The 19,749-nt window shown below is 40.3% G+C and overlaps 1 protein-coding gene across 5 annotated transcripts in view; it reads right to left on the bottom strand.

The window, feature by feature from the left end:
• LOC103137653 (signal-induced proliferation-associated 1-like protein 2) overlaps positions 1 to 19,749 on the bottom strand; it is a 120,767-nt gene that overhangs the window by 72,312 nt on the left and 28,706 nt on the right. For all 5 annotated transcript variants that reach the window (XR_001662035.1, XR_001662036.1, XR_001662038.1 and 2 more), the window contains 2 exons: positions 7,614 to 9,350; positions 1,290 to 1,423 (listed from right to left, as the gene is read on the bottom strand). Coding sequence is in view for 2 of the 5 variants with exons in the window: in XM_016671181.1 (XP_016526667.1) it covers positions 1,290 to 1,423; positions 7,614 to 9,120 (1,641 nt within the window). In the remaining 3 variants the exon portion in view is untranslated. The remainder of the gene's footprint in view (positions 1 to 1,289; positions 1,424 to 7,613; positions 9,351 to 19,749) is intronic.

Here is a 19,749-nt window from a genome sequence, read left to right as displayed (position 1 = left end):
ACTCAAACAGACGCTCTAGTGGTTAGGAAGCTAAAACATTGTCTGGATGCAGCCTGCATGGCCACCATGACCCAGATACATTGCTTCATGGCCGCCTGGCTTCAAATCCAGAACGGTGCTGGATATCGGTGACATTTCCTTGCCTGACACATCTGTTGCACCTGAATAATTCAGTGAGTGAGACCAACCAGCATCAATCAAGGAAAGCTTTCGCTGCGCCAGGCTGTGCATCTCAGTTCTTGGATTAATCACATCGTGGGAGCATGTGTGTGCAAGCTCGGTTGTGTGTTAAAGACAGCAAGAAAGTGAATATGATCACCACCAAACCCAACTGACAGCTCTGGTGCCTGCATGACCGACCAGGACGGCTGGAGCAGATCGAGGAGCTCGGAGCAGAACCACTCTCACTGCGTGACTGAGCCCTAAGCTGGCTGACCTTAACATGCCGAATGCAATGACTTATGAAATACACATGTTGTTGCAAGTAAAAAGTGGATTTTGCAGCATGTGCCTTCTGATTCCACTAAATTTGAACTTTCCAACAATCAAAAGTGAAACCAGAGTTTGATATGCAGACTTCTACCATGGTAGCATATCCTGAGATTTACATTGCACATCAGACATACACTGCATAAAATACAATTTTTGTCAATGTCTGAAAATTAAAGTGAACTTTTCTGCTTTAACCAGACATGGGTAGACTACCCAGAAATTTCACTTAACCCTATTAGACCTAAGTTTAAAATCTCTGCCTGGATATTTTTGCTTATTTTTATTGTACGTAGTTCTTTAAAAGTCCTGTGAGTAAATATATTTGCCCATTTGTCCATAACAACTGAAACTTTCAATGTCTAGCAAGTTATTTTTGCAATTTACTGTCTATTAAAAGAGACTAATTTCACTCCCTGCTGGGGCGCTGGTGAAATTACCGTAATAACCCAATAATGGCTGGAAAGAGCAAAGTCTCCCCTTTTGGAAACCGTTGGAATTTTTCAGATAACACAAAGTGTTGAGGAATTACAGTATTGCAAATTTGGCTGGATCGTTGCCGCTATGTTCGAGTTAAGAGTACTTCAACATATTTTTACTGAAGTAAAAAGTAAAAAGTAGCCGTTTAATAAGGAAATAAATAAAATATGAGTAAAAATGTAATTGATAAAGAAGCTACTCAAGTACTTAGAAACTGATCTTTTAAGATATCCATCTTTTGTTATGCCTACCTTCTCTAACTCTCGCAAATACATTATTTCAGCCCTGCATCCACTGGTTCATTACAGGCTGATTTTTACCTGACTGGTTCTGAAGGTGATCCGGTAGTTGTACTGCATGCCTTCTTTCTCCTTCCCATCGTCCAGCCTCTCCCTGCGGACGCTCACCGCCACTGGTCCCAGATTCTCATCCACCCCGAAATAGTTCTGGTGCTCTACAGACAAGATATAAAAACAATATTCAGATGTTAGGGGTCAAGTCAACTGCTTTAAAAAATAAGAAAATAAGTTTTTCATTATTATAAAAGGGTCGGTTACAGACATCAAGGTATAACAAGGTCTGAAAAAACTTTCAAAAATTTACCATCCGACACTATGACGAACAAATTAATGGAGTGCCACTCATTCTGAGTGAAATGTGGCAAACAGCTGACTGCAGACTCGACCACAGCAGATAGCCCAACTAACCAACTAATATCAGCTTTTTACACTTGCATTAATTTAAAAAGGTTACATTTATCACAATAAGAACTTCAAATTTGCCTCTTTATTTGGCAGTTGTATGTTTTGCTTAAAAACTTTGGATGCAAAATAAATAATAATCATGAAAATCACATGATTATCGCAGTAATAATCAATATTTCAGCAGCAGTTTTGTTTTGAATAAAAACAACTAGAAAAAAAAAAAGAATTAGTTTTTTTATTTTTATGCAGATACTGTAGAATTATATACTATACTATGAAAATTGTCTAGCAGCCCATGCCTCATTAGATACAATGGCCTTACTTACAAATCAGATTAATGCTTTCACACCAGCAAAGCATCATCCATCCATTTTCTACGCCTGCTTAATTCCTGCTGTGGACTGGAGCCTATCTCCAGCGGTCAAAGGGTGAAATGCAGGGTAGACAGAGGTCAACAACTAAGCAATCACATACTCACAGCTAAGGGCAATTTTAATGATCAATTAAGCTAGCATATGTGATTTTGAATGGCGGGATGAAGCCAGAGTGACCCTTATGAGGGGTCAGGCCATTTTGAACCCATTCGAATCCTTTTAAATCCATTTGCAACAGTGACAACAATGTGTAGAATCTGTTTCACATATCAGCAAACAGGGAGTCAAACAGCGCTTAGTGTGCAGTCTCTATATTTATTTAATCAGAAATGATTTGTGGACGTTTGTAGAACTGTCTTTCACTAAAATTATAGCTTAGCTGCAAGAAATTTGGGGCATGTTTACACCAGCTTTCCACATCTAGAGACTGAAATGTTCTCCCTTTTTTAATTTTGCAAATTAGTTCAGTCAGGTTGGGTGGAGAGCATCTGCAAATGTTCAAGTCTTACCACAAATTCACAATTGGACTTGGGTCTAGGTCATTGAAACACATGATTATGCTTTGATCTAAGCCATCCCATTGTATCTCTGGCTGCATTTTTAGAGACCCTTTTCAATTAGATGCTCAATCCATCGATTTCCCTGATTCCGCTACGTCCCACATCATGCCTCTACCTCTATTTTCAAAGTGACCATGCTGTATTCAAGTTAATCACTCCACAAAAAGTTCAGTTTTTGTCTCATCTGGCCAGAAAACCTTCTTCCATGTGTCTGCTGTCTCTACTGTAGAAGACACATCCTGTTGTCTTTCTATCAACATTTCACCAATTTTGCCTAATGCGAGATTTGTAGAGTGACCTGTAGTTCCTCCACAACTACCGTTGACATTTTGGCTCCTTCTCTGATTAATTATATTCTTGTAACTTTAGCTAGATGGCCATATGTTGGCAGTTTTCCTCACCAATTTTTGGTAAACAGATGGTACAGCAAGGCCTTCAAAGCTCCAGGAATTGTTTTACAAGACTGCCTTACAAAACCAGTGTCTTTGGACCGGTCACATATGGTTCTCTGTGTATTTATTTCGGTGTTGTAATACACAGGTGGCAATGTCCAAATGTCTCTCAGTCTCAGTTAAAACCTCTTACAGCAGGCTCCACCCTCCCACGACCCCAGACAAGATTAAGCAGGTATAGCTGATGGACGGGATTACTGGATGAACTCGCCAAGCAATTTGAATGAGTTGTTGATAAAAGGAGATTTGGATAAATTCTGAATTAACTACAGAGTCAGACGATTATGGGAGGGACAGTCATAAGTTCAATGACAGGTTATGTGAACAGCGAGGAGCCAGTCTGGAAGCAAATCTAACATATTTGGTGCACAATATCTGAATAATAGATTAGATGACCCACTGATCCGTGGAAATCCATCCCAAAATACCAATGGATATTCTGGAAATTTCCCAGAAAATCTCCCAAAGACACAGACAGTTCACACAGAAATGAGTGAGTCTGATTGTCCTAAATCTGATGCAGTGCATCTTTATTTGTCTAAGCACAATTATACCATCCTCCCACAGTTCAATATGACAATCAGCAAAGAAAAATTCTAATAATCTTATGTCCAAACTGCAAATGTGATCTACCAGATAAAGTAATCCAATGAAAGCTTTGCCAAGTTAATTTTTATTCTTACTCAAACAGATTTAGAGTGAAAATATTAATGCCAATGCAGAACTTTAATCATTTAGTCATAAATTGAAACTGTTATAAAAAAAAAAAACACCGTCTCATGAGTAATTTAGAGTGTGCATAGTTTATCTTGCACTTTTGTACTGGACTTTCCATATTTATTGCTAATAAATGGTAAATATAGCTGGGTTTTATTTTTTATTTTTTGTAAAGTGTAAAAACAAAAAGTCTGATTAAATTTACCAAATTGGGTTTTATTATCTATGCTTGTGTGTTTTGTTTGATTTTACCTTTTCAATTTGCTCTATGTCTTTATATGGATTTCATATCAATGTTCCTAAACAAAATAAATCCATTAAATTACACTTAAAAAAAACACAATACATTTATTTCATTTGTAAAACTTAAAAAAATAACACCACAATCACTGGGTGGTTCTTAAAACAGCTGTTTTATTACTTTATCTGTAACTTAATGTAATTCCTGTCGTTTAGCCATGAGGATCCAAAAGTTAACAACTCATATTCCATCTTATATTAACAAGTCTTGATCTAAGAGGGTCTTGGCTAAAAAAGTAATAAAACCAGCATTTCTCATACTTACTTTGTGCATTATCTGTCAGTCAAAAAGTAAAACTGTCAATGAGTTGGACAAAAACTTACATAAAAATTAAAGGACATAATATAACTAAAAATATGTATTAAATTTCACTTTATTTGATAGAGATTTCGATTTTTGTCTTTTAGATGATGGAATAAGAAAAAATATCTGGACTTGTAAACTTGTTTTTTATCCTCTCCTGGATAGATTCATATAAAATTCCAGACTTTTCGAGATGAAGAATGTGTAAGAGTCTACTTTAGACATTTCTACCAGGTGAACCAACACGTCTGTATCTCTGTGCGTATGTTTGTGTGTGTAGACTGTGGACAGGAGTGGAGCTTTGTGAGCGTTTTGCAGGGTCTTGAGCAAACACTCTCTAATCCGGCCTAAAGCTGAGGAGATGGACCTGGATTCAGCAGACCACAAACAGAGACGTCAGCAGGGGCCTGTACCGCTGACATTCGCATGGCGAGTTCAGCCACGAAGGTTTTGAATTCATGCCATGGAGTGTGTGTTGTCTGTGTGCCGCCAACATGAAAAGAAGCTACATGAATTATACATTTATTGCATGAAACCAGGCTGTCTGGTGAATGTGTGGCATGTGAGCGACAGAGGGCCAAGGGGAAATACTACAAGAGGCATAAGGTCAACGTTTAGAAGGCAACTAGACATCCAATAGCAACTGCAGGGTGAATGAGAGCCCAACATCCATTTTTCAATCAATTCCTTTAACATGTCCCTGGTGCTCGTCGCATGCTCCACATCATTTGCAAAATGGATTACTTGACAATCATGTCAATTGGGATTTATTTTGGCTTCATCTCCTGTCCTGCTGACCCAAAAGATGCACAGATCCCTTAAATAAAACCTACTTCTAATCCTGTTTTTATGTTAGGCTTACACTCGCTTTACTGAAAACCCTGACAAACCACATGCAACGTGACCCTGGCTGCATCCAGCAAAGGTTAACCTGCTGGTCTGAAAACACATACTGCCCATTAGGAAATCCTGGGGTGAAACATCACAGTTCGCCAGGGTAAGATAAGCTGTAGTCACTCAGTAGGGTCAATGTTCAGTCCAGGTTGATAAAAGCCTGAGATGTAAAGCTGACACATGGTCAGGTTTATGTGAGTGCGCATTTGCTGTGAAGTGCAGGTGATGACAAGCTTGTCCATCCAATAAAACACCTCACAAAGGAAGGGCAAGGGCTAAATTCACATTCTATGCAAAAGGCATCTTCTGAAAAAGCTGCATTATAATATTTACAGTGCCTTGCAAAAGTTTTCCTAACCTTTTATTCACTTTTTGTCGCAAACTTTCATTTATCTTAGAGAGATTTTGGACAAGGTAATCCAAAGTAGCGAATTGGAACAGTTTGCACATCCATTATGACAGAATAACTATTAATTCTCACTTCAACCTAAACCACAATTTGATAATTTTTATAAATATTTGCTGAATATTCGTATTACCAAAAGAATCTGCTTTAAAATTTTTATTATAAATAGAGATATGAGAAAACGTATAATGCCAAGATTAAATTTGTGTCGTTGCTGCTGCGGCCCTCCAACACATTTCAGATTTTTCACGTGTGAAAAAATTAATTGCCCATCCCTGGTCTAATATGACGAGTGAACCTTATGTTTGCCGCGTTTCCAACATGGGTTGCTGTTAACTGCTTTCCTATGGCTTTCTTCTTGCAAATCCTCCGTAGGGGTGAGATTTGTAGCGTGTTGGTTTATCACATAAATCCTAATAAAATACAATGTAGTTTACAGCTGTAACATGACAAAGTGTGGAAAAGTTCAAGGGCTAGGAATGTTTTTGCAAGCGACTGCAAAACAGACAGTAAAGCAGAGAAGTCTCTGTTGGTATTTAAGCAGCTAAAGCTCCACCTGTTATTGGACAAGCAATAAGTGAAACAACATCTCCCTGTGGATACGTGGGATCAAAGGTAGCTCCAGTCACGCCACACAGAGCATCTTTATGAAGAAGCTCAGACATACGAGTGTAAAAGGTGAAGCAGCTGTTTTCTGACGGGCTTAAGAATGGTAATTCAATCAGTTCTGGGCAGCAAGAACAAGCGGTGAGAAAAACAGACATGTATAATGCAGTGATGGGTCTAGGTCACATGGTATTTCCAGTGTCAGCCAAATAGGTGTTTTGATGAGGATCACCAAGACCTTAGCATAGTTCTGCTGACCCTGGAGCTTCATATGAGAGTCCCCACTCCCCAGTGGTCCCTATGGGAAACAGCTGCAACACACCCTCATTCACCTCAGTCTTCTCACATGACTGATCAGAGTCTCTTTGCAGGGAGTGGGCTGAAATCTCAAGGAAGATTTGGATGTTTCTCTGTAAAAGCACACGATCGACCCAGACACAAGCCGGCTATTGTTCTGGATGTTATTTCATCTGGCCCTACAGGAAGATATCTGACCTTATGAATGTAGGCAGATGTAGCTGCACTTGTACTATTCAAGGGAGGGCAAAGGGCCTAAGAGGCTCTGCATGGGCAGAACTGGTGGAATCAGTTCTCATTGTTGAAGATGCGTGACAAAAATTGTGTCATCTTGTTCTCAGCCTCGTGTCGTCCGCCCCTTCATGTCACAACCCCTGTGGCAAACCTTTAGCCTCCTCTCTATGTGAACTTATTGTGTGATTGGTCTGAGTTTCATGGGTGTGTTTATGTATGCAGGTAACAGCTCTACACAACTTCCATGAGTCGCTGCTCTGACTATCTATGCAAAGTAGGAAGGATCGTTGGGTAGCACAGGTAGGCAGAACAGCAGTTTTCCAGTCAGAAAGCAGATTTTGAGGCAGTGAGGAAGTACTGAAATACGAAACTCCCCCTGCTCAGTTCTAGTCTGATGTTGTGGGAGAACAGCTCACCGATGCTTTTTCTCTCAGTAACGTGAAAAATAAAATGAGATTTTCTGGTCTGTCAATTATTATTTCCTCCTGCTCTGAACTTGTGAGCTCGTAATAGTTGTTCCTCTGCCATGATCACTGTGTTTACTGTACAGCTGTAAACTACACACAACAAAACACAATGACATATACTGCCAGGGGAGCTTGGCTCGGTGTGTCTTGTGGAGCTTGAAAGGTTTGTGAGAAAACAAAAATCAGAAAACCATGTGACCGCACGCTGTCAGTTTGACCTTGTCCCGGCCTCCCTGGACTCTTTAGTCATTGAACAGTTATCACAACAATCACACAAAATCAGTGTAAATCACCCTTGTCAACAGATGTTTATCAGTACTAACTCTTACCTCTTCCATAGAAGAACTTGTGGTAGTAGTATGCTCCAAGATCAATGTGTTCAATAATGTAGCGTTTGACCTTCTCCCTGTGGATCGGCTGGTTTTCTCTTGGCACCTCCAGTACAGAGACGCCAGCATTGGTACAGTGGGAACTGAGAGAGGACTCAAACGAGCAACTCTCCGACATGCCACTGTAATTGGCACTGTTGGCTCTGGAGAGGGAGATCTTCCTCTCCCCCTCACCGCCGATCTCGTTACGAAAGTGCGGACAGCTCAGCACCAAGTTGTTGCTCTTTCCGTCCCCCTCATCCACGTCCAAGTTCTCCTTGGGGTTCAGATCCTCTCTGCTCCCAAGCGGAGATTCGAACATGGGTTGATTTCCACTGCTGCAACCTGCTGCTCCAGCGTCTCCAGGCACAGCAACTATGCCACCTCCCAGCAGTCCACCTGCTGCGGCCCCAACACCAGCTGAGGCAGCTGAAGCTCCAGTGGTAGTGTTTTTTCTCTGGCTCAGGTATGCCCGGCTTGCCACGGCTTCGCTGATGTTGAAAAGCACACTCTGGACGTCATAGTGGGCGAAGCATTTCTGAAAGCTCAGGGGTCGCCGGTCGTCCTCTAAAGAGAGTCTCAAGGCATCGCTTTCACTTTTAATGGTCCTCAGTCTCCTGAACAGAGAAGTTTCTGTTGATTCTGATTTAAGACGCCTCATAAAGGACTTTTCCCGTTCCCGGCTGTAGAGGAGAGAACTGTCTATGTAATCATAGCCTGGAATGTGGACTATCTCTCCCCGGGCAATCTGTGCGGCTGTCTGTAAGCTTGGGGACAAAGAGGCATCACAGCGTAACAACTCTGGGAATCCCAGAGGCGGTATGCTCCGGTGATCCAGGTTGTCGACTCTGTAGCCTCTGAGCATGGTGAAGAAGCCGTCCCCACCGAGGCCCTGGCGGTCAATGGAGGACGTGCTTCCATATTCACGGTGCAGAGAGGCTCCGGTGTTGGGATTGACAGCGTTCTGGTCCATTATATCCTCAGAGTCAATGTCGCTAATGGTGACATCACTGTTGCTCCGCTGACGGATCGGGTGGAGACCCTTTAAGGGGGAGTGGCAGAGAAGGTCGCTGAGCGTGTATTTGTCAGTGTAGTCCACCTCCACACACACCGCCTCGCCTTGCTCCAGTAAATCCACAGCAAGATCCTGCTGTCCGTTCTGGAAAACCGGAATGACACTCTGGTAATTGGGTGAAGGCCGTACATCCCAGCCATCTTTCCGCGGCGGCCATTCTGTCACCCTAGCCCTGACGCCCATTTTGGGCATGGCAGGATTACCGTTTGTTTTCCCTGCACCGTCGGGTTTCACCTGCATGCTGGAGGCCGGTGGTCCCATGCTGCCATTCAAGGCCTTGAGTTTCCTGCTGAATAACTCCTCTGACTGCATGGCTTTGGAGTATTCTTCAGGGTCTCCCAGAATTCCCACAAGGGTTGGTTTGTTATCTGTCCCAGGGCTCAAAATACTCATATCCTGCTCGCAGATTCTTTGAAGAACAAACTTTCAGGAAGCGTCTTCATCATGTCATGTGGCTGGAGGGGGATCTCCTTTCCTCAGTCAAAGAGAGAGCCGTCATCATAACTCACACAGGGCGGGTGGCATCACTATTGACACTTCAGGATGACAAGGACACTCAAGAACGGCAGAGTCTCTTCTTACAGGATACCACCAATACAGAAAGGCAGTCGGAGGAGTCGGATCTGCAGAAAAGACAAAAATAAAAGAGAAAACTGAGTCGGATCTGCAGAAAAGACAAAAACAAAAGAGAAAACTGAGCACACAGCAAGCGTAAATTGTTAATTTTAAACACAAAAGCATTTCTTCCCCGTCATAATTAAGGTACATTCAGCTGAGCTGCATAAATGATTTTGCAGCTGATCTAAATCAAAGCAAACCTTTATAATGGGGTAAAATTGAGGCAGTATTAGTTTATGAGCTATATAGTCTCAATTGCAAAAAACTGCTAATTAGTGTGATGGGAGGAGAGGGTGCTATTATAGGTTTACAACTAGATATACATTGTTTTTGCTGTGTGCAGCCAGTTCTGAGCAGATGGCAGATAAGCAAATCACAGTAACAAGAGGCAGATGTTCACTCAAATGTTTGCATGCCAATATCTGATCCTACCTCTCGCACCATCACAAACCCAAAAGATTGTAAAGAAATGGTTTTGTTATAATTTATTGTTTCACAGGATGGTTGCTGTGGGTTTTAAAATGTAAAGAAAAGCAGTAACTGATCACACTTTGTCACACTCAGCAGCCGTAACATCAGAAGACAATATTTGCTCAACACTGTGTGGTCAGACATGCTGGGAAACTGAGGACACCAGCAGACAAAAGCCTAATCAGCAGTTTTACTTATTAACCAGAACATCTGAGGGTGAAGAAAAGGGAAGTAAACATTGGTTATCTTGTCCTTGAAAAACAGCCTTTATTTCTTCTTGGGGATTTCCAAATATTAGGTCCTCTTTCTATAACTTATGTGGATATATAATGACCATATTCAATGTAATGCAGCTCTGGAAAAAAATAAGAGACGACTTAAAATGATCAGTTTCTCTGATTTAACTTTTTATAGGTATTGAGTAAAATGACATGTCTCCGAAATTCCAAGCAAAAATTGTTGTGTTTATTTGCAGAAAATGAGAAATGGTCAAAATAACAAAAAAGATGCAGTGCTTTCAGATCTCAAATAATGCAAAGAACACAAGTTCATATTCATTTAGAAACAACTAATATTTTAACTCAGAAATCAATATTAGGTGGAATAACCATGAGGTTTTCAATGGGGTGGTCTCTTCATTTTCTACAGAGATGGAAATACAAAATGCACATATTTCCTTCAGTCTGTGAGAAATAGATATTTTAGTCAGAAATGTGGCAAAAAACACCACATTACATCACTTTTATTTCAACCAATTCCCCAGTTAGAATACTTTTAAACGTTTAGTAACAAACAGCCTGGTTAAATTTAACTCCCAATTATTGTTGATAGTCTATTGTTTGTAAATCTACGGGAGATGCAAGCACAAACTCAGCCAGAGTCTTATGGACCCGTCTATTTTCATGTAGACAACTTGAATAGTTAAAGATAAACGATAAACAGCTTAAAGTAAAAAGAAGAATTTACAACGTTTCAAATTTACAAGGAGGTTAAAATACCAATGATTCCTGCCTGTCTGTATGCTGTGATCTGCTTAATTCACTGTGCACAGATGTCTTCCCAAACACCTGTCCATATGGGAGACGAGCAGCTGAAGTGCTAGTCAAAGGAAAGTGCTAAGATCATGTAGAACGAGAAAAACTTCGTTTGTAGTTTATTTTAGATGGACAGAATGTAAGTGAGTCTAAAGCATCAAAAGAGCAAAATTCATGAAACAGAACTTTAATCTGTGAGTTTTATCCACACATTTAATAAGAAGCACACTGAAATATGCTTTGAGCCAATGTCCTGTCAAAACACAAAAATAAGGCTAAGATTAGTTAAGCATATAAAAGAGAGTACGCATGCTAACATTTCCCAAGAACTTCAAAAGCACTATCATATGAAGCAGAACGTTTCTGCAAGTTTTGTCCACATATTGTTAAAAGGAAAAGTACCAAAACATGTTGAATTATTTAATTATTCAACATAAGAGGATAAAGATGCTAATATTAGCTTAGCATTCCAGCAAATAAAAACAGTCTCCAGGAGCGAGATGTGAGTTTATCAAAATCTGCAGCTGTATATGATGAGTTAGATATAAAAACAGAACTTAAAGCAACATTACAGAAGCTTTTATGACCTTGCTAACCCCATGTGGGAGAAGCATAATATTATAGATGTACTGCAGGAAAAACATAACTGCCTACTGGTAGATTAATCAACTTTCCATGCTACTCCACGTGTTTTACTTTGGGTCTATTAGGATTATATGAGTGAGATTCATCTTTGGGTTCCTCTCTTCAAACACTTGTGTTTGAATTAAAGATCATGCTGCAGCAGATCTGGCTAATGAGTCTTCAGCTCTGACCTAAATGCTTTTTTCCTTGTTCTTTGGTGCTCATGATGTGTACCACATTAATGTGAAAACTGCTCTGAGTTATCCAGTCATCCTTCCGCATCACAGAAAACATGGTTCCAAATGATCAGTAAAGATAATAAGCTAAGCTGAAACTTCTCTCTTCCTAAAGTTCAGCTGTAAACACAGCAGATGAGTGTCGCTTCATGCCCTAGTCTTCATCTTTTATCCACGAGGTCTTTTAGTGTGAAAGCTGCAGGTCTCATGTAATTGTTTACATTTGTCTACAATGTTTACCATCACAAAGGAGCATAGCCTATTTTGAGAAAGGGAAAATGGTTCACAATGAGATTAGTTGCAAGTCAAACCAGGCAACATACACACTGGAGGAAGCATTTTAATTATAAAGTAAAGCACTCACTGCTGCCTGCATGGATGAAATACAGGTTAATGCATGCATGCATGACCCAAATATGAAAGGGAAATATAGTAATTTCTCATGTAGACTCAGTGCTAAATCATTAACAGCCTTTCTTCTCCTTCATCAGGAGGCTGTTTATGAACTCGGTTTCAATAACCAGCAATAAAATGCGACTTAATGCTGCGTCTCATTTATGGGTTAGAAAGGACAGCGCGTTACAATCTTGTGCAATGTGAATACATAATGCAACGATATGCCAAATAATGAATAATGTAACATGTGACCCACTGCAACATAATGAGCATTACAAAAGTGGAATATCAACACAGATCAGATCTGGATTTGAATGGGTCAAATGGGCAAACATGAGTTTAAAGTGTTTGTTTTTGTTTCTTTTAAATAATGAAACAGAAAATATTTAAGTATCTGAATCTACTCCCATCAGTTTGATGTTATATTTAAAATTATAGTTTAGACTCTTGGTTAGAATTAATATATAATGGAAGAAATAAGAAAACGGGGAGTTATGATCCAAAAATATAAGTTATCCACAATGCTTTGCAAAAGTATTCCTACCCTTTTCACTTTTTCCCCGTTTTGTCACAATTAAAACATAACTAAGTTTAAATTTTATTCCTACACACTTTGCATCACACAAAAAAGTTCACCTTTGGTCTGTTATTATTACTAGAAAATCTCATTCTGCGTGTTTTAGTTCACCCTACATGAGAATATGGAAACTGGAAACAGGATTTCTTATGGCCTTTTCCAAAAAATAGTTTCAAAAGTGAATAATTCAGAGTACATAGCTGATAGTTTTCATGTGGATAGTTAAAGTCTGCAGCACCTCCAGAGAATTAATTTAGTTTGTTTATTTACTTAGTTGTGCCATTCTCTGTACCAATTTTGAAAAACTGGTTAAAAGTGCTCTGTGTGAGGTATTTTAAGGTTTGGGATTTTTTTTTATAAATAACATTTTTCTTCTTGTATGCTGCATAATCCTTGATCTTCATGATGCCATTAATCCAATAATGTTCTCCACAAATTGCCAAGGACTTGGTATTTAAATAGGAGCTATTTTACATACAGGTGACTCAATTTACTAATTAAGTGACTTCCTATGGAAATTGGTTGCACTATTAGGTTTTATTTATAGGTATGAAAGTAAAGGGGTATGATTATAATATGCAAAAAACTACAAGAAAATCACATATTTCATTTGAAGTTCACAATTTTGCTTTACTTTGTCGCATCGATACATTAATGTGTTAAAAGGTTAAGGCAAAAAAAACATAAGATTTTTATTTTCTAAGACGTTTATCAAAGTAATACTTTTCCTTGAAGTTGCGACAAGGAGCAGAAGTGACTCCAGCCAAACTCTAAATGTCACATGTTGACCAAAAGCTGCCTCTTCACACTCACAATTAGGGCAGGTAACAGAAAAATGTGGCACCAGTGCATGAAGTGGGATCAGAGTTGACACTCTAGCAGAGACGTTTCTTTACTTCTGGCTGTGAACAGGAAGAACAAAGACATTGACATAATGCAATCTGATTGCAAGGCAACAAAACAGCATGTCTGACCTTTCGCTGCTGCCACACAAAGAGCCAGTGAAAAAGATACCTGAACAAATACCTTAAGTTATCTGGGATAAACAGCATTGTGCTGCTGTTAAATGCTCAGCACAAAAACAGAGCAGTCTGAGTGAATTTTCTTAAACTCTTGTTTATAGAAGACTAACAAATAGCAGACCAGACTATTTATGTACACACAGTCCAGCATGTCTGTGTTTCTGTAGCTAAATGGGGTCAAATAGGGCAAATTGGCCCTTATTTCATGTCAGAGACGGGACAGGATAAGCCAGGGAACATGGTGGTCTGTGTTTCCTTTGCCTTTCCTCTATTAGCTACTTTCCCCCACCAAAATGATTGATGCTCGCAGTTATAACACGTCTCACTCTGCATCCCGCCCACAGTTCCCACGACCAATGGAGAGCGCTACAAGCTACTTGGTCAGCAGATTTCTGCTGGAGTGTGACCTGAAGGCTGTTTTCTGTCCTTTCTTTTGTTGCCGTCTGCACAGGAGAGGCAACAGATGGAGGGTGGGAGGTCTGCTTTTCCAGCAGCCCTCTGCTAACTGGAGTAATGCACTGCTATTAGACCTGTTTTAGGCACAGGACCTGGTGTACAAGGGGACTGGATGGAGATAGGGAGAGACATGGAGGCCTAATTACAGTAATGAACTCATTTTCTGTCTCTGATGTTGGATAGTCTGTCTTTCATCTTGGTTCATCCAGATCAGCCGCCCTGCAGTTCAGCCAGGTCTTAAAATAATCCCCTGACATTGTGGCCTGATTAAAGGCTCCATAGATATTAATACACTGTCAGAAAAGTGGGTACATTCAGTCCACCACCCTAAGATTAATGCTCTTCTGTCGCTAGAAGCAGACTTCAACTGAGCAGGATGTAAACCGATTGTCGCTACAGATGTTCTGATCAGGAGTTTTTCTCAGATACCAATATTGATCCAGTCAGATCTACAATCAAAGAAATATACAGTATATAGCTTGAAAATTCGGTAACTTTCAAAACAAAGGTGGTTAAATCAGTTTTACTCACCCATCAGTGACGTTCCAGACGCAGTAATATGCGTTTTTCTTAACAGCGACTGATATTTTGTCTCAAAATAGTAATTTCTTGAAAAGAAAATGGTCTACACTACAGCTAGCATGTTTGCTTTCTGTTTTGATATGAGTTACTGATGATTCAGTCAATATATTTATGGCTGATAGTCACGTCTGAACAAAACTTACAGGAAATGTTGATCTCCTGCTTGATCTCCTACTTCATAAGCACGAAGAGGCAAAACTTGCCAAAAGTAAGTTTTCTGGATATTACTACAGATCTAGGATTTGTTGAAACTTCAGACTGCCATTTCAAAACATACTAGAAGAATCTGAAAAATGTAAAAGTAAGAAAAGAAAAGAAAACCGCCAAAAAAAAGAAGTACAAGACCGTCCATATTTATACATGAAAGATTTTATCTGACTTATCAGGGTTTTGTTTGTACCTAACTAAAGAAAATCCAAAGTACAAGCTGGTTTTTGATTCAAAAACGAAACAGATCTCAGTTTTTGACTGATGTTTGACTGGTTCATGTAAGAGTCATTTGATACCTCCGCTCTGGCCCCTGTTCAACTCAAAGATATATTTGTCAATTTCTTTATCTGTCGCAGCTGGACTCCAGCTGACATGAAGACACCACGAGTCGAAATGGACAGAAATGTCCAGAGGGACCCTACTGATGTATCTGAAGCCCAGCATTTTTCAAATGTTAATGAACCACCGAGTGGAGCTGATATTGTACAGTTTTTAGTAAATTGGATGGTTCATGTACAAAGGTGACCAAAACAACATGTCTGCACAAAATATCAAAATTTGCATAGATGTCACAGGAGGATTTTACTTGCATGATCCTGACTGCATCGCTTCAAACACTTAAATTACATTATTTTAAAACCAAACTCCTCTAAAATGTAAAACGTTTCACTGCATCCTGTCAAATGCACATAACATCAAAGATAAATATGGTTTTTTTTTTTGGAGCTGAGAGGGCTGTCGTGCCACTCTGAGCCCGGAGGTGAAAACAAGCCTGTGATTAAGGTCAATTACATTTAATGAAGCCTTGTGTAATTGAGTCATAAAAATGGTCCTCTGTTTGCTGCAGACAGGAAGTCATCGCCGGCCTCGTCCCTGAAATGACGAGCTAAAACCGTCACCATCTTCCCCCCCTCTGCAGCCGAGTCAGACACAGGCCAGGATGATTACTGAAGATTTCCGGCTCATGCTCGTCATCATAAACTGATTCAGGCAGCGTTGCCACGTGGAGCAAATTTACAGCTTTCTTCCCAGAACGTGCATTAGCCCGTTTGTCTCTGTTCCAGTTACCTGCCTGCCGCCGTCTTCTGCGGAGACGTTGCATCCCGTCAGACATTTGGATGTGTCACATTGTGTTCATCGTTAACGGCCAGGAAGGAAAAGAATCCGAGTGGAAAGAAAACAAACCTGAAGGCAAGCTTTTTACGCCTTGCTGCCCATTATTTGATTCCTCAATGAACTCACAATAAAAACAATGAATCACTCGCGATGTCACTCCGTACTCAAACATGATCAAGTCCACCCTCCAAGTACATGATTTAAAACCGAGCAGGAGCTCTGCTTTCAATCCTTCATAGAATAGCATCTGTTTTTAAAGTTGCAGTGGAAACTGGATGTGTGTGTGTGTGTGCGTGTGTGTGTGTTTGTGTGTGATGCATCAAATTCATCACACTTGCAGTAAGAGAAAGACGGAGGGTCACATCTGTAACTAGATGCAGCCATTTTCTAGTTTGATGAAAAAACACTTGTGTTTCTGCTTCGGTGGAGCAATTCTTCAGCCTAACTGGGTTACTGCGAAGTAGAATGCGAGGTTAAGAGGAGAGTAGAAAGTGGTGGGGCAGGAAGAAAAGAGTTGGGTGGGAGTTTTGCCAAATCTCGCTCAAAGCGTTTTCTTCAGTTTAACCGCAGATGCAATTAATTGGGCGATGTTAGCTTTAAGAGTTCATTACTGGGGCCTGGGAAACCAGGCATGCCTTCTTCCCCAAGTGCCTCCATAACCAGAGAACACTTCTGAAGGGGTATTAAGACTTTCTAAGTGTGTATCTGCACCACCGCTCGCACTCGCTGATGCTATGAAAGTTTAAATCAAAACGCACCATTCAGCCTCTCACTCTTTTATCTGCAGCTCCAACAATTCAGCGTCGCAACGGGGAAGAGTCTCCCAATTAGCGCTGATGCCAAAGCCTCTCCATTGATGACAACCCCCTATCCCGTCTTCCTGCGCACAGCAATGCCTCAGTGCATCCGAGCCGGTAAGAGCCCAGTCCTCTAACTCCACCCTTTCTTAGAGCTCCAAAAGGAACACCCACGTGGGGAAGCATTGCCTGCAGGGAGTAATGCTGAGATTTTAATGACCAGTGTGAAAGCAGGGTCACGCCCTCAGTAGGAGGTACGGAAACCAATGAAATTAGTTGCACTCAGCTCCCTCTGATATGTGGAAACAAGCGAAATACACCCAAGCTCATCTGAAAATTTCCTAAAGGATTCCAAGTGTTTATTTAGGTTAATCAGGATTGCATGAGTTACAGAATTTAAGTAATTCAGCAACATCATCCATTAGTTAGGACGTAGAGATATGTCTGTCACGAAGGCCAGCAATAATGGAAAGACAGGAAACCCTTGCTGGTAAATCTGCACAGTACATGTGTCTGTTTTGTAGACTGAGAGGATATTTGCAGTATATTTGATTTGTGATGCTCATGAAAATCCTGATTTAACCCGAGATGCAGAGATGTCTCTTTCTTAGAGCAGCATATCGTCAATCGCCATAGAAACACAAGGCAGACAGACAATGGTGTGACAGGAGGAAAAGCAAATGTTTGCTTTTAAGATGTGTCAAAAATAAATGCATCACATTCTTATTGTTGCAGAAACTGACGCTCATTTCACTGCAATATTTAAACTGCTATTGATTTCAACTCCCCCCAAAAAATACTTTTGAAGAGTTTAACACAAAACACAAACCGACTTACATTTGGGTCTACATCCTAAACACATAATGTTTAGGATGTAGACTACCAAGTTTTACCAGTAGTAATTGCTCAGAACAAGACTTTGCAGACATTTTTACAATTTTTTGTCAGCATACCGTGAAAATAAAAAGCCCAAAGCAGGGATTAACTTGTCTGTTATGGACCTGTTGGATTGCCTGTGAAGACACAAAATGTTTTCCTTTTGAATGCATAATGTGCCCAAGTCTCTTCATTTTTAATTACTCATCTGCCATCCTGTCTTATGCATCGCACCAACATTCCCCAGTCAAAAATCATCAAGCTATCTCTGCAACTATAACTAATTTTGCAGGGCAATAAATTGTCCCAGTAATTATTGCGAAAAAATATAACATTGTTCTTTTGATTTTAAAGTAATGGGATAAAACTGCGAGTTTGTCTACACTAGAATTGAAACATGACAACCAAAAACAATAAATAAAAACCAACACACAACAGAAACCATAAATAAAAGGGATTATAAAGCCTGAAAACAAAATTGACAGTCAGAAAATAATAAACATCAGAATGGAAGTTTTTATGAAATCAACTGATTAAGTGGTTATTGCAACAGACTTAACCACAATCCACCTTATTGAGCACAACCAAAATCAAGGCATTCCAGGGTTTCTCCTAGTGTATTTTAAGCCTGGTGACCCGCCAGGCTTAAAATATCTGGTCTTTTTAGCCTAGTTGTTTGCATTATTAGACAAATTTTTAAGACTTTATAGTTGGTTTTCAGGTATTAATCTTCCAATCTTTTAATAACACATAATTATCAAGTGATATTTTTAAATTTCCTGTGAACTTTAAACATTTTTTAACTCAAAAAGACAACAGACCGCTGGATGAATGACTGCTGTACTGCCCAACTGCCAGGCTTAGCAAGTTTTCTGGGGGAAACCCTGCAGTCGTTTAAAATATCTACCCTGAACTCCAGAAAAATCTTGAGAAACACAGAAAGCTGTGTAGAGTACACATGCTTCCACGGTGAGCAACAATTAAAGGCTTTTTGTTTACATCTCAGCGCACACAGACTGGACTGGACATAACCCGACGACAGCAGAACAATCAGCTGAGGAGATAAAAAAGGAGGTCAGCCAGCAATGAGTAAACATAAACCATCACTGTCCCTTCATTCCCTGGGTACCGTGCCGCATACTGGACTGTGGGAAATGCCTACACGGATGCCCTCTCTGCGCCCCAGGTGCAGAAAACAGACGAGCAAAAAACCATTTGAAAAAAAGGAGACTGTGTCTTTAAGATTCTTACCACCGACGGCTGCTTCTTAATCGGTTTCACCTCCACATACAAGACAAGAAATCTTTAAAAAGGATGTTAGTACAAAGCTTCTGCTTCCCACAAACTGCAGACAAAGTGTGAGAAGTTTTCTGACCAAGTGTCTCAGCAGTAATCCGACGTCACTGCCCTCCAACGGTCGACTCTCCCCACCTAATCTGTCAACATCAATTCACTCGCACGTAAAATTAAACACGAGTTCTGTTTGCTTTGCTGTGGACTTTGGGGTTTGGACTGGTGGTTATTTGTAGCTGTGGTCTTTCATCCTGTTTTTCTACATCAGCCCCCCCTCGAGTCTGCTCTGCGTTGCGCTGTCTGTGGCTCCATCTGGAATGTGGCGGCTCCACAGCTGAGGCTAACGCTCAGGGGTCATCCCATGTATGGACTGCACTTTACGTAGTTGAGAAAACAGTAAGTGTTCACCCGACACAAAGTGCAAAATCGTAAATTGTTTTTATTTCCTGCCCACATTCAAATGTCTTAATATCTACCAGATGCTGCTGCAGACAGAAAAGGAGCAGATTCCAGCACAAAAAGGTTTTTTAAATTATGGGATTTAAATGAAAAAGAGAGCAGAAGGAACAGCCTTTCACATCACGGAGCTTGGTGTTTTTGTCATGAGACAAATAAGGCACAAAGGTTTTCAGTTGATGATTTCATTGGAAAACAGAAACTTTCTGACAACACAAAGTCGAAGTGGAAGACTTCAAAAATCAACATCATGTGTCA

Source organism: Poecilia formosa, unplaced genomic scaffold, assembly GCF_000485575.1.
Source record: "Poecilia formosa unplaced genomic scaffold, Poecilia_formosa-5.1.2 Scaffold42, whole genome shotgun sequence".
NCBI classification, from domain to species: Eukaryota; Metazoa; Chordata; class Actinopteri; order Cyprinodontiformes; family Poeciliidae; genus Poecilia; species Poecilia formosa.
Note: the sequence above shows the minus strand (reverse complement) of the source record. Positions and strands in the feature narration are given on the sequence as shown.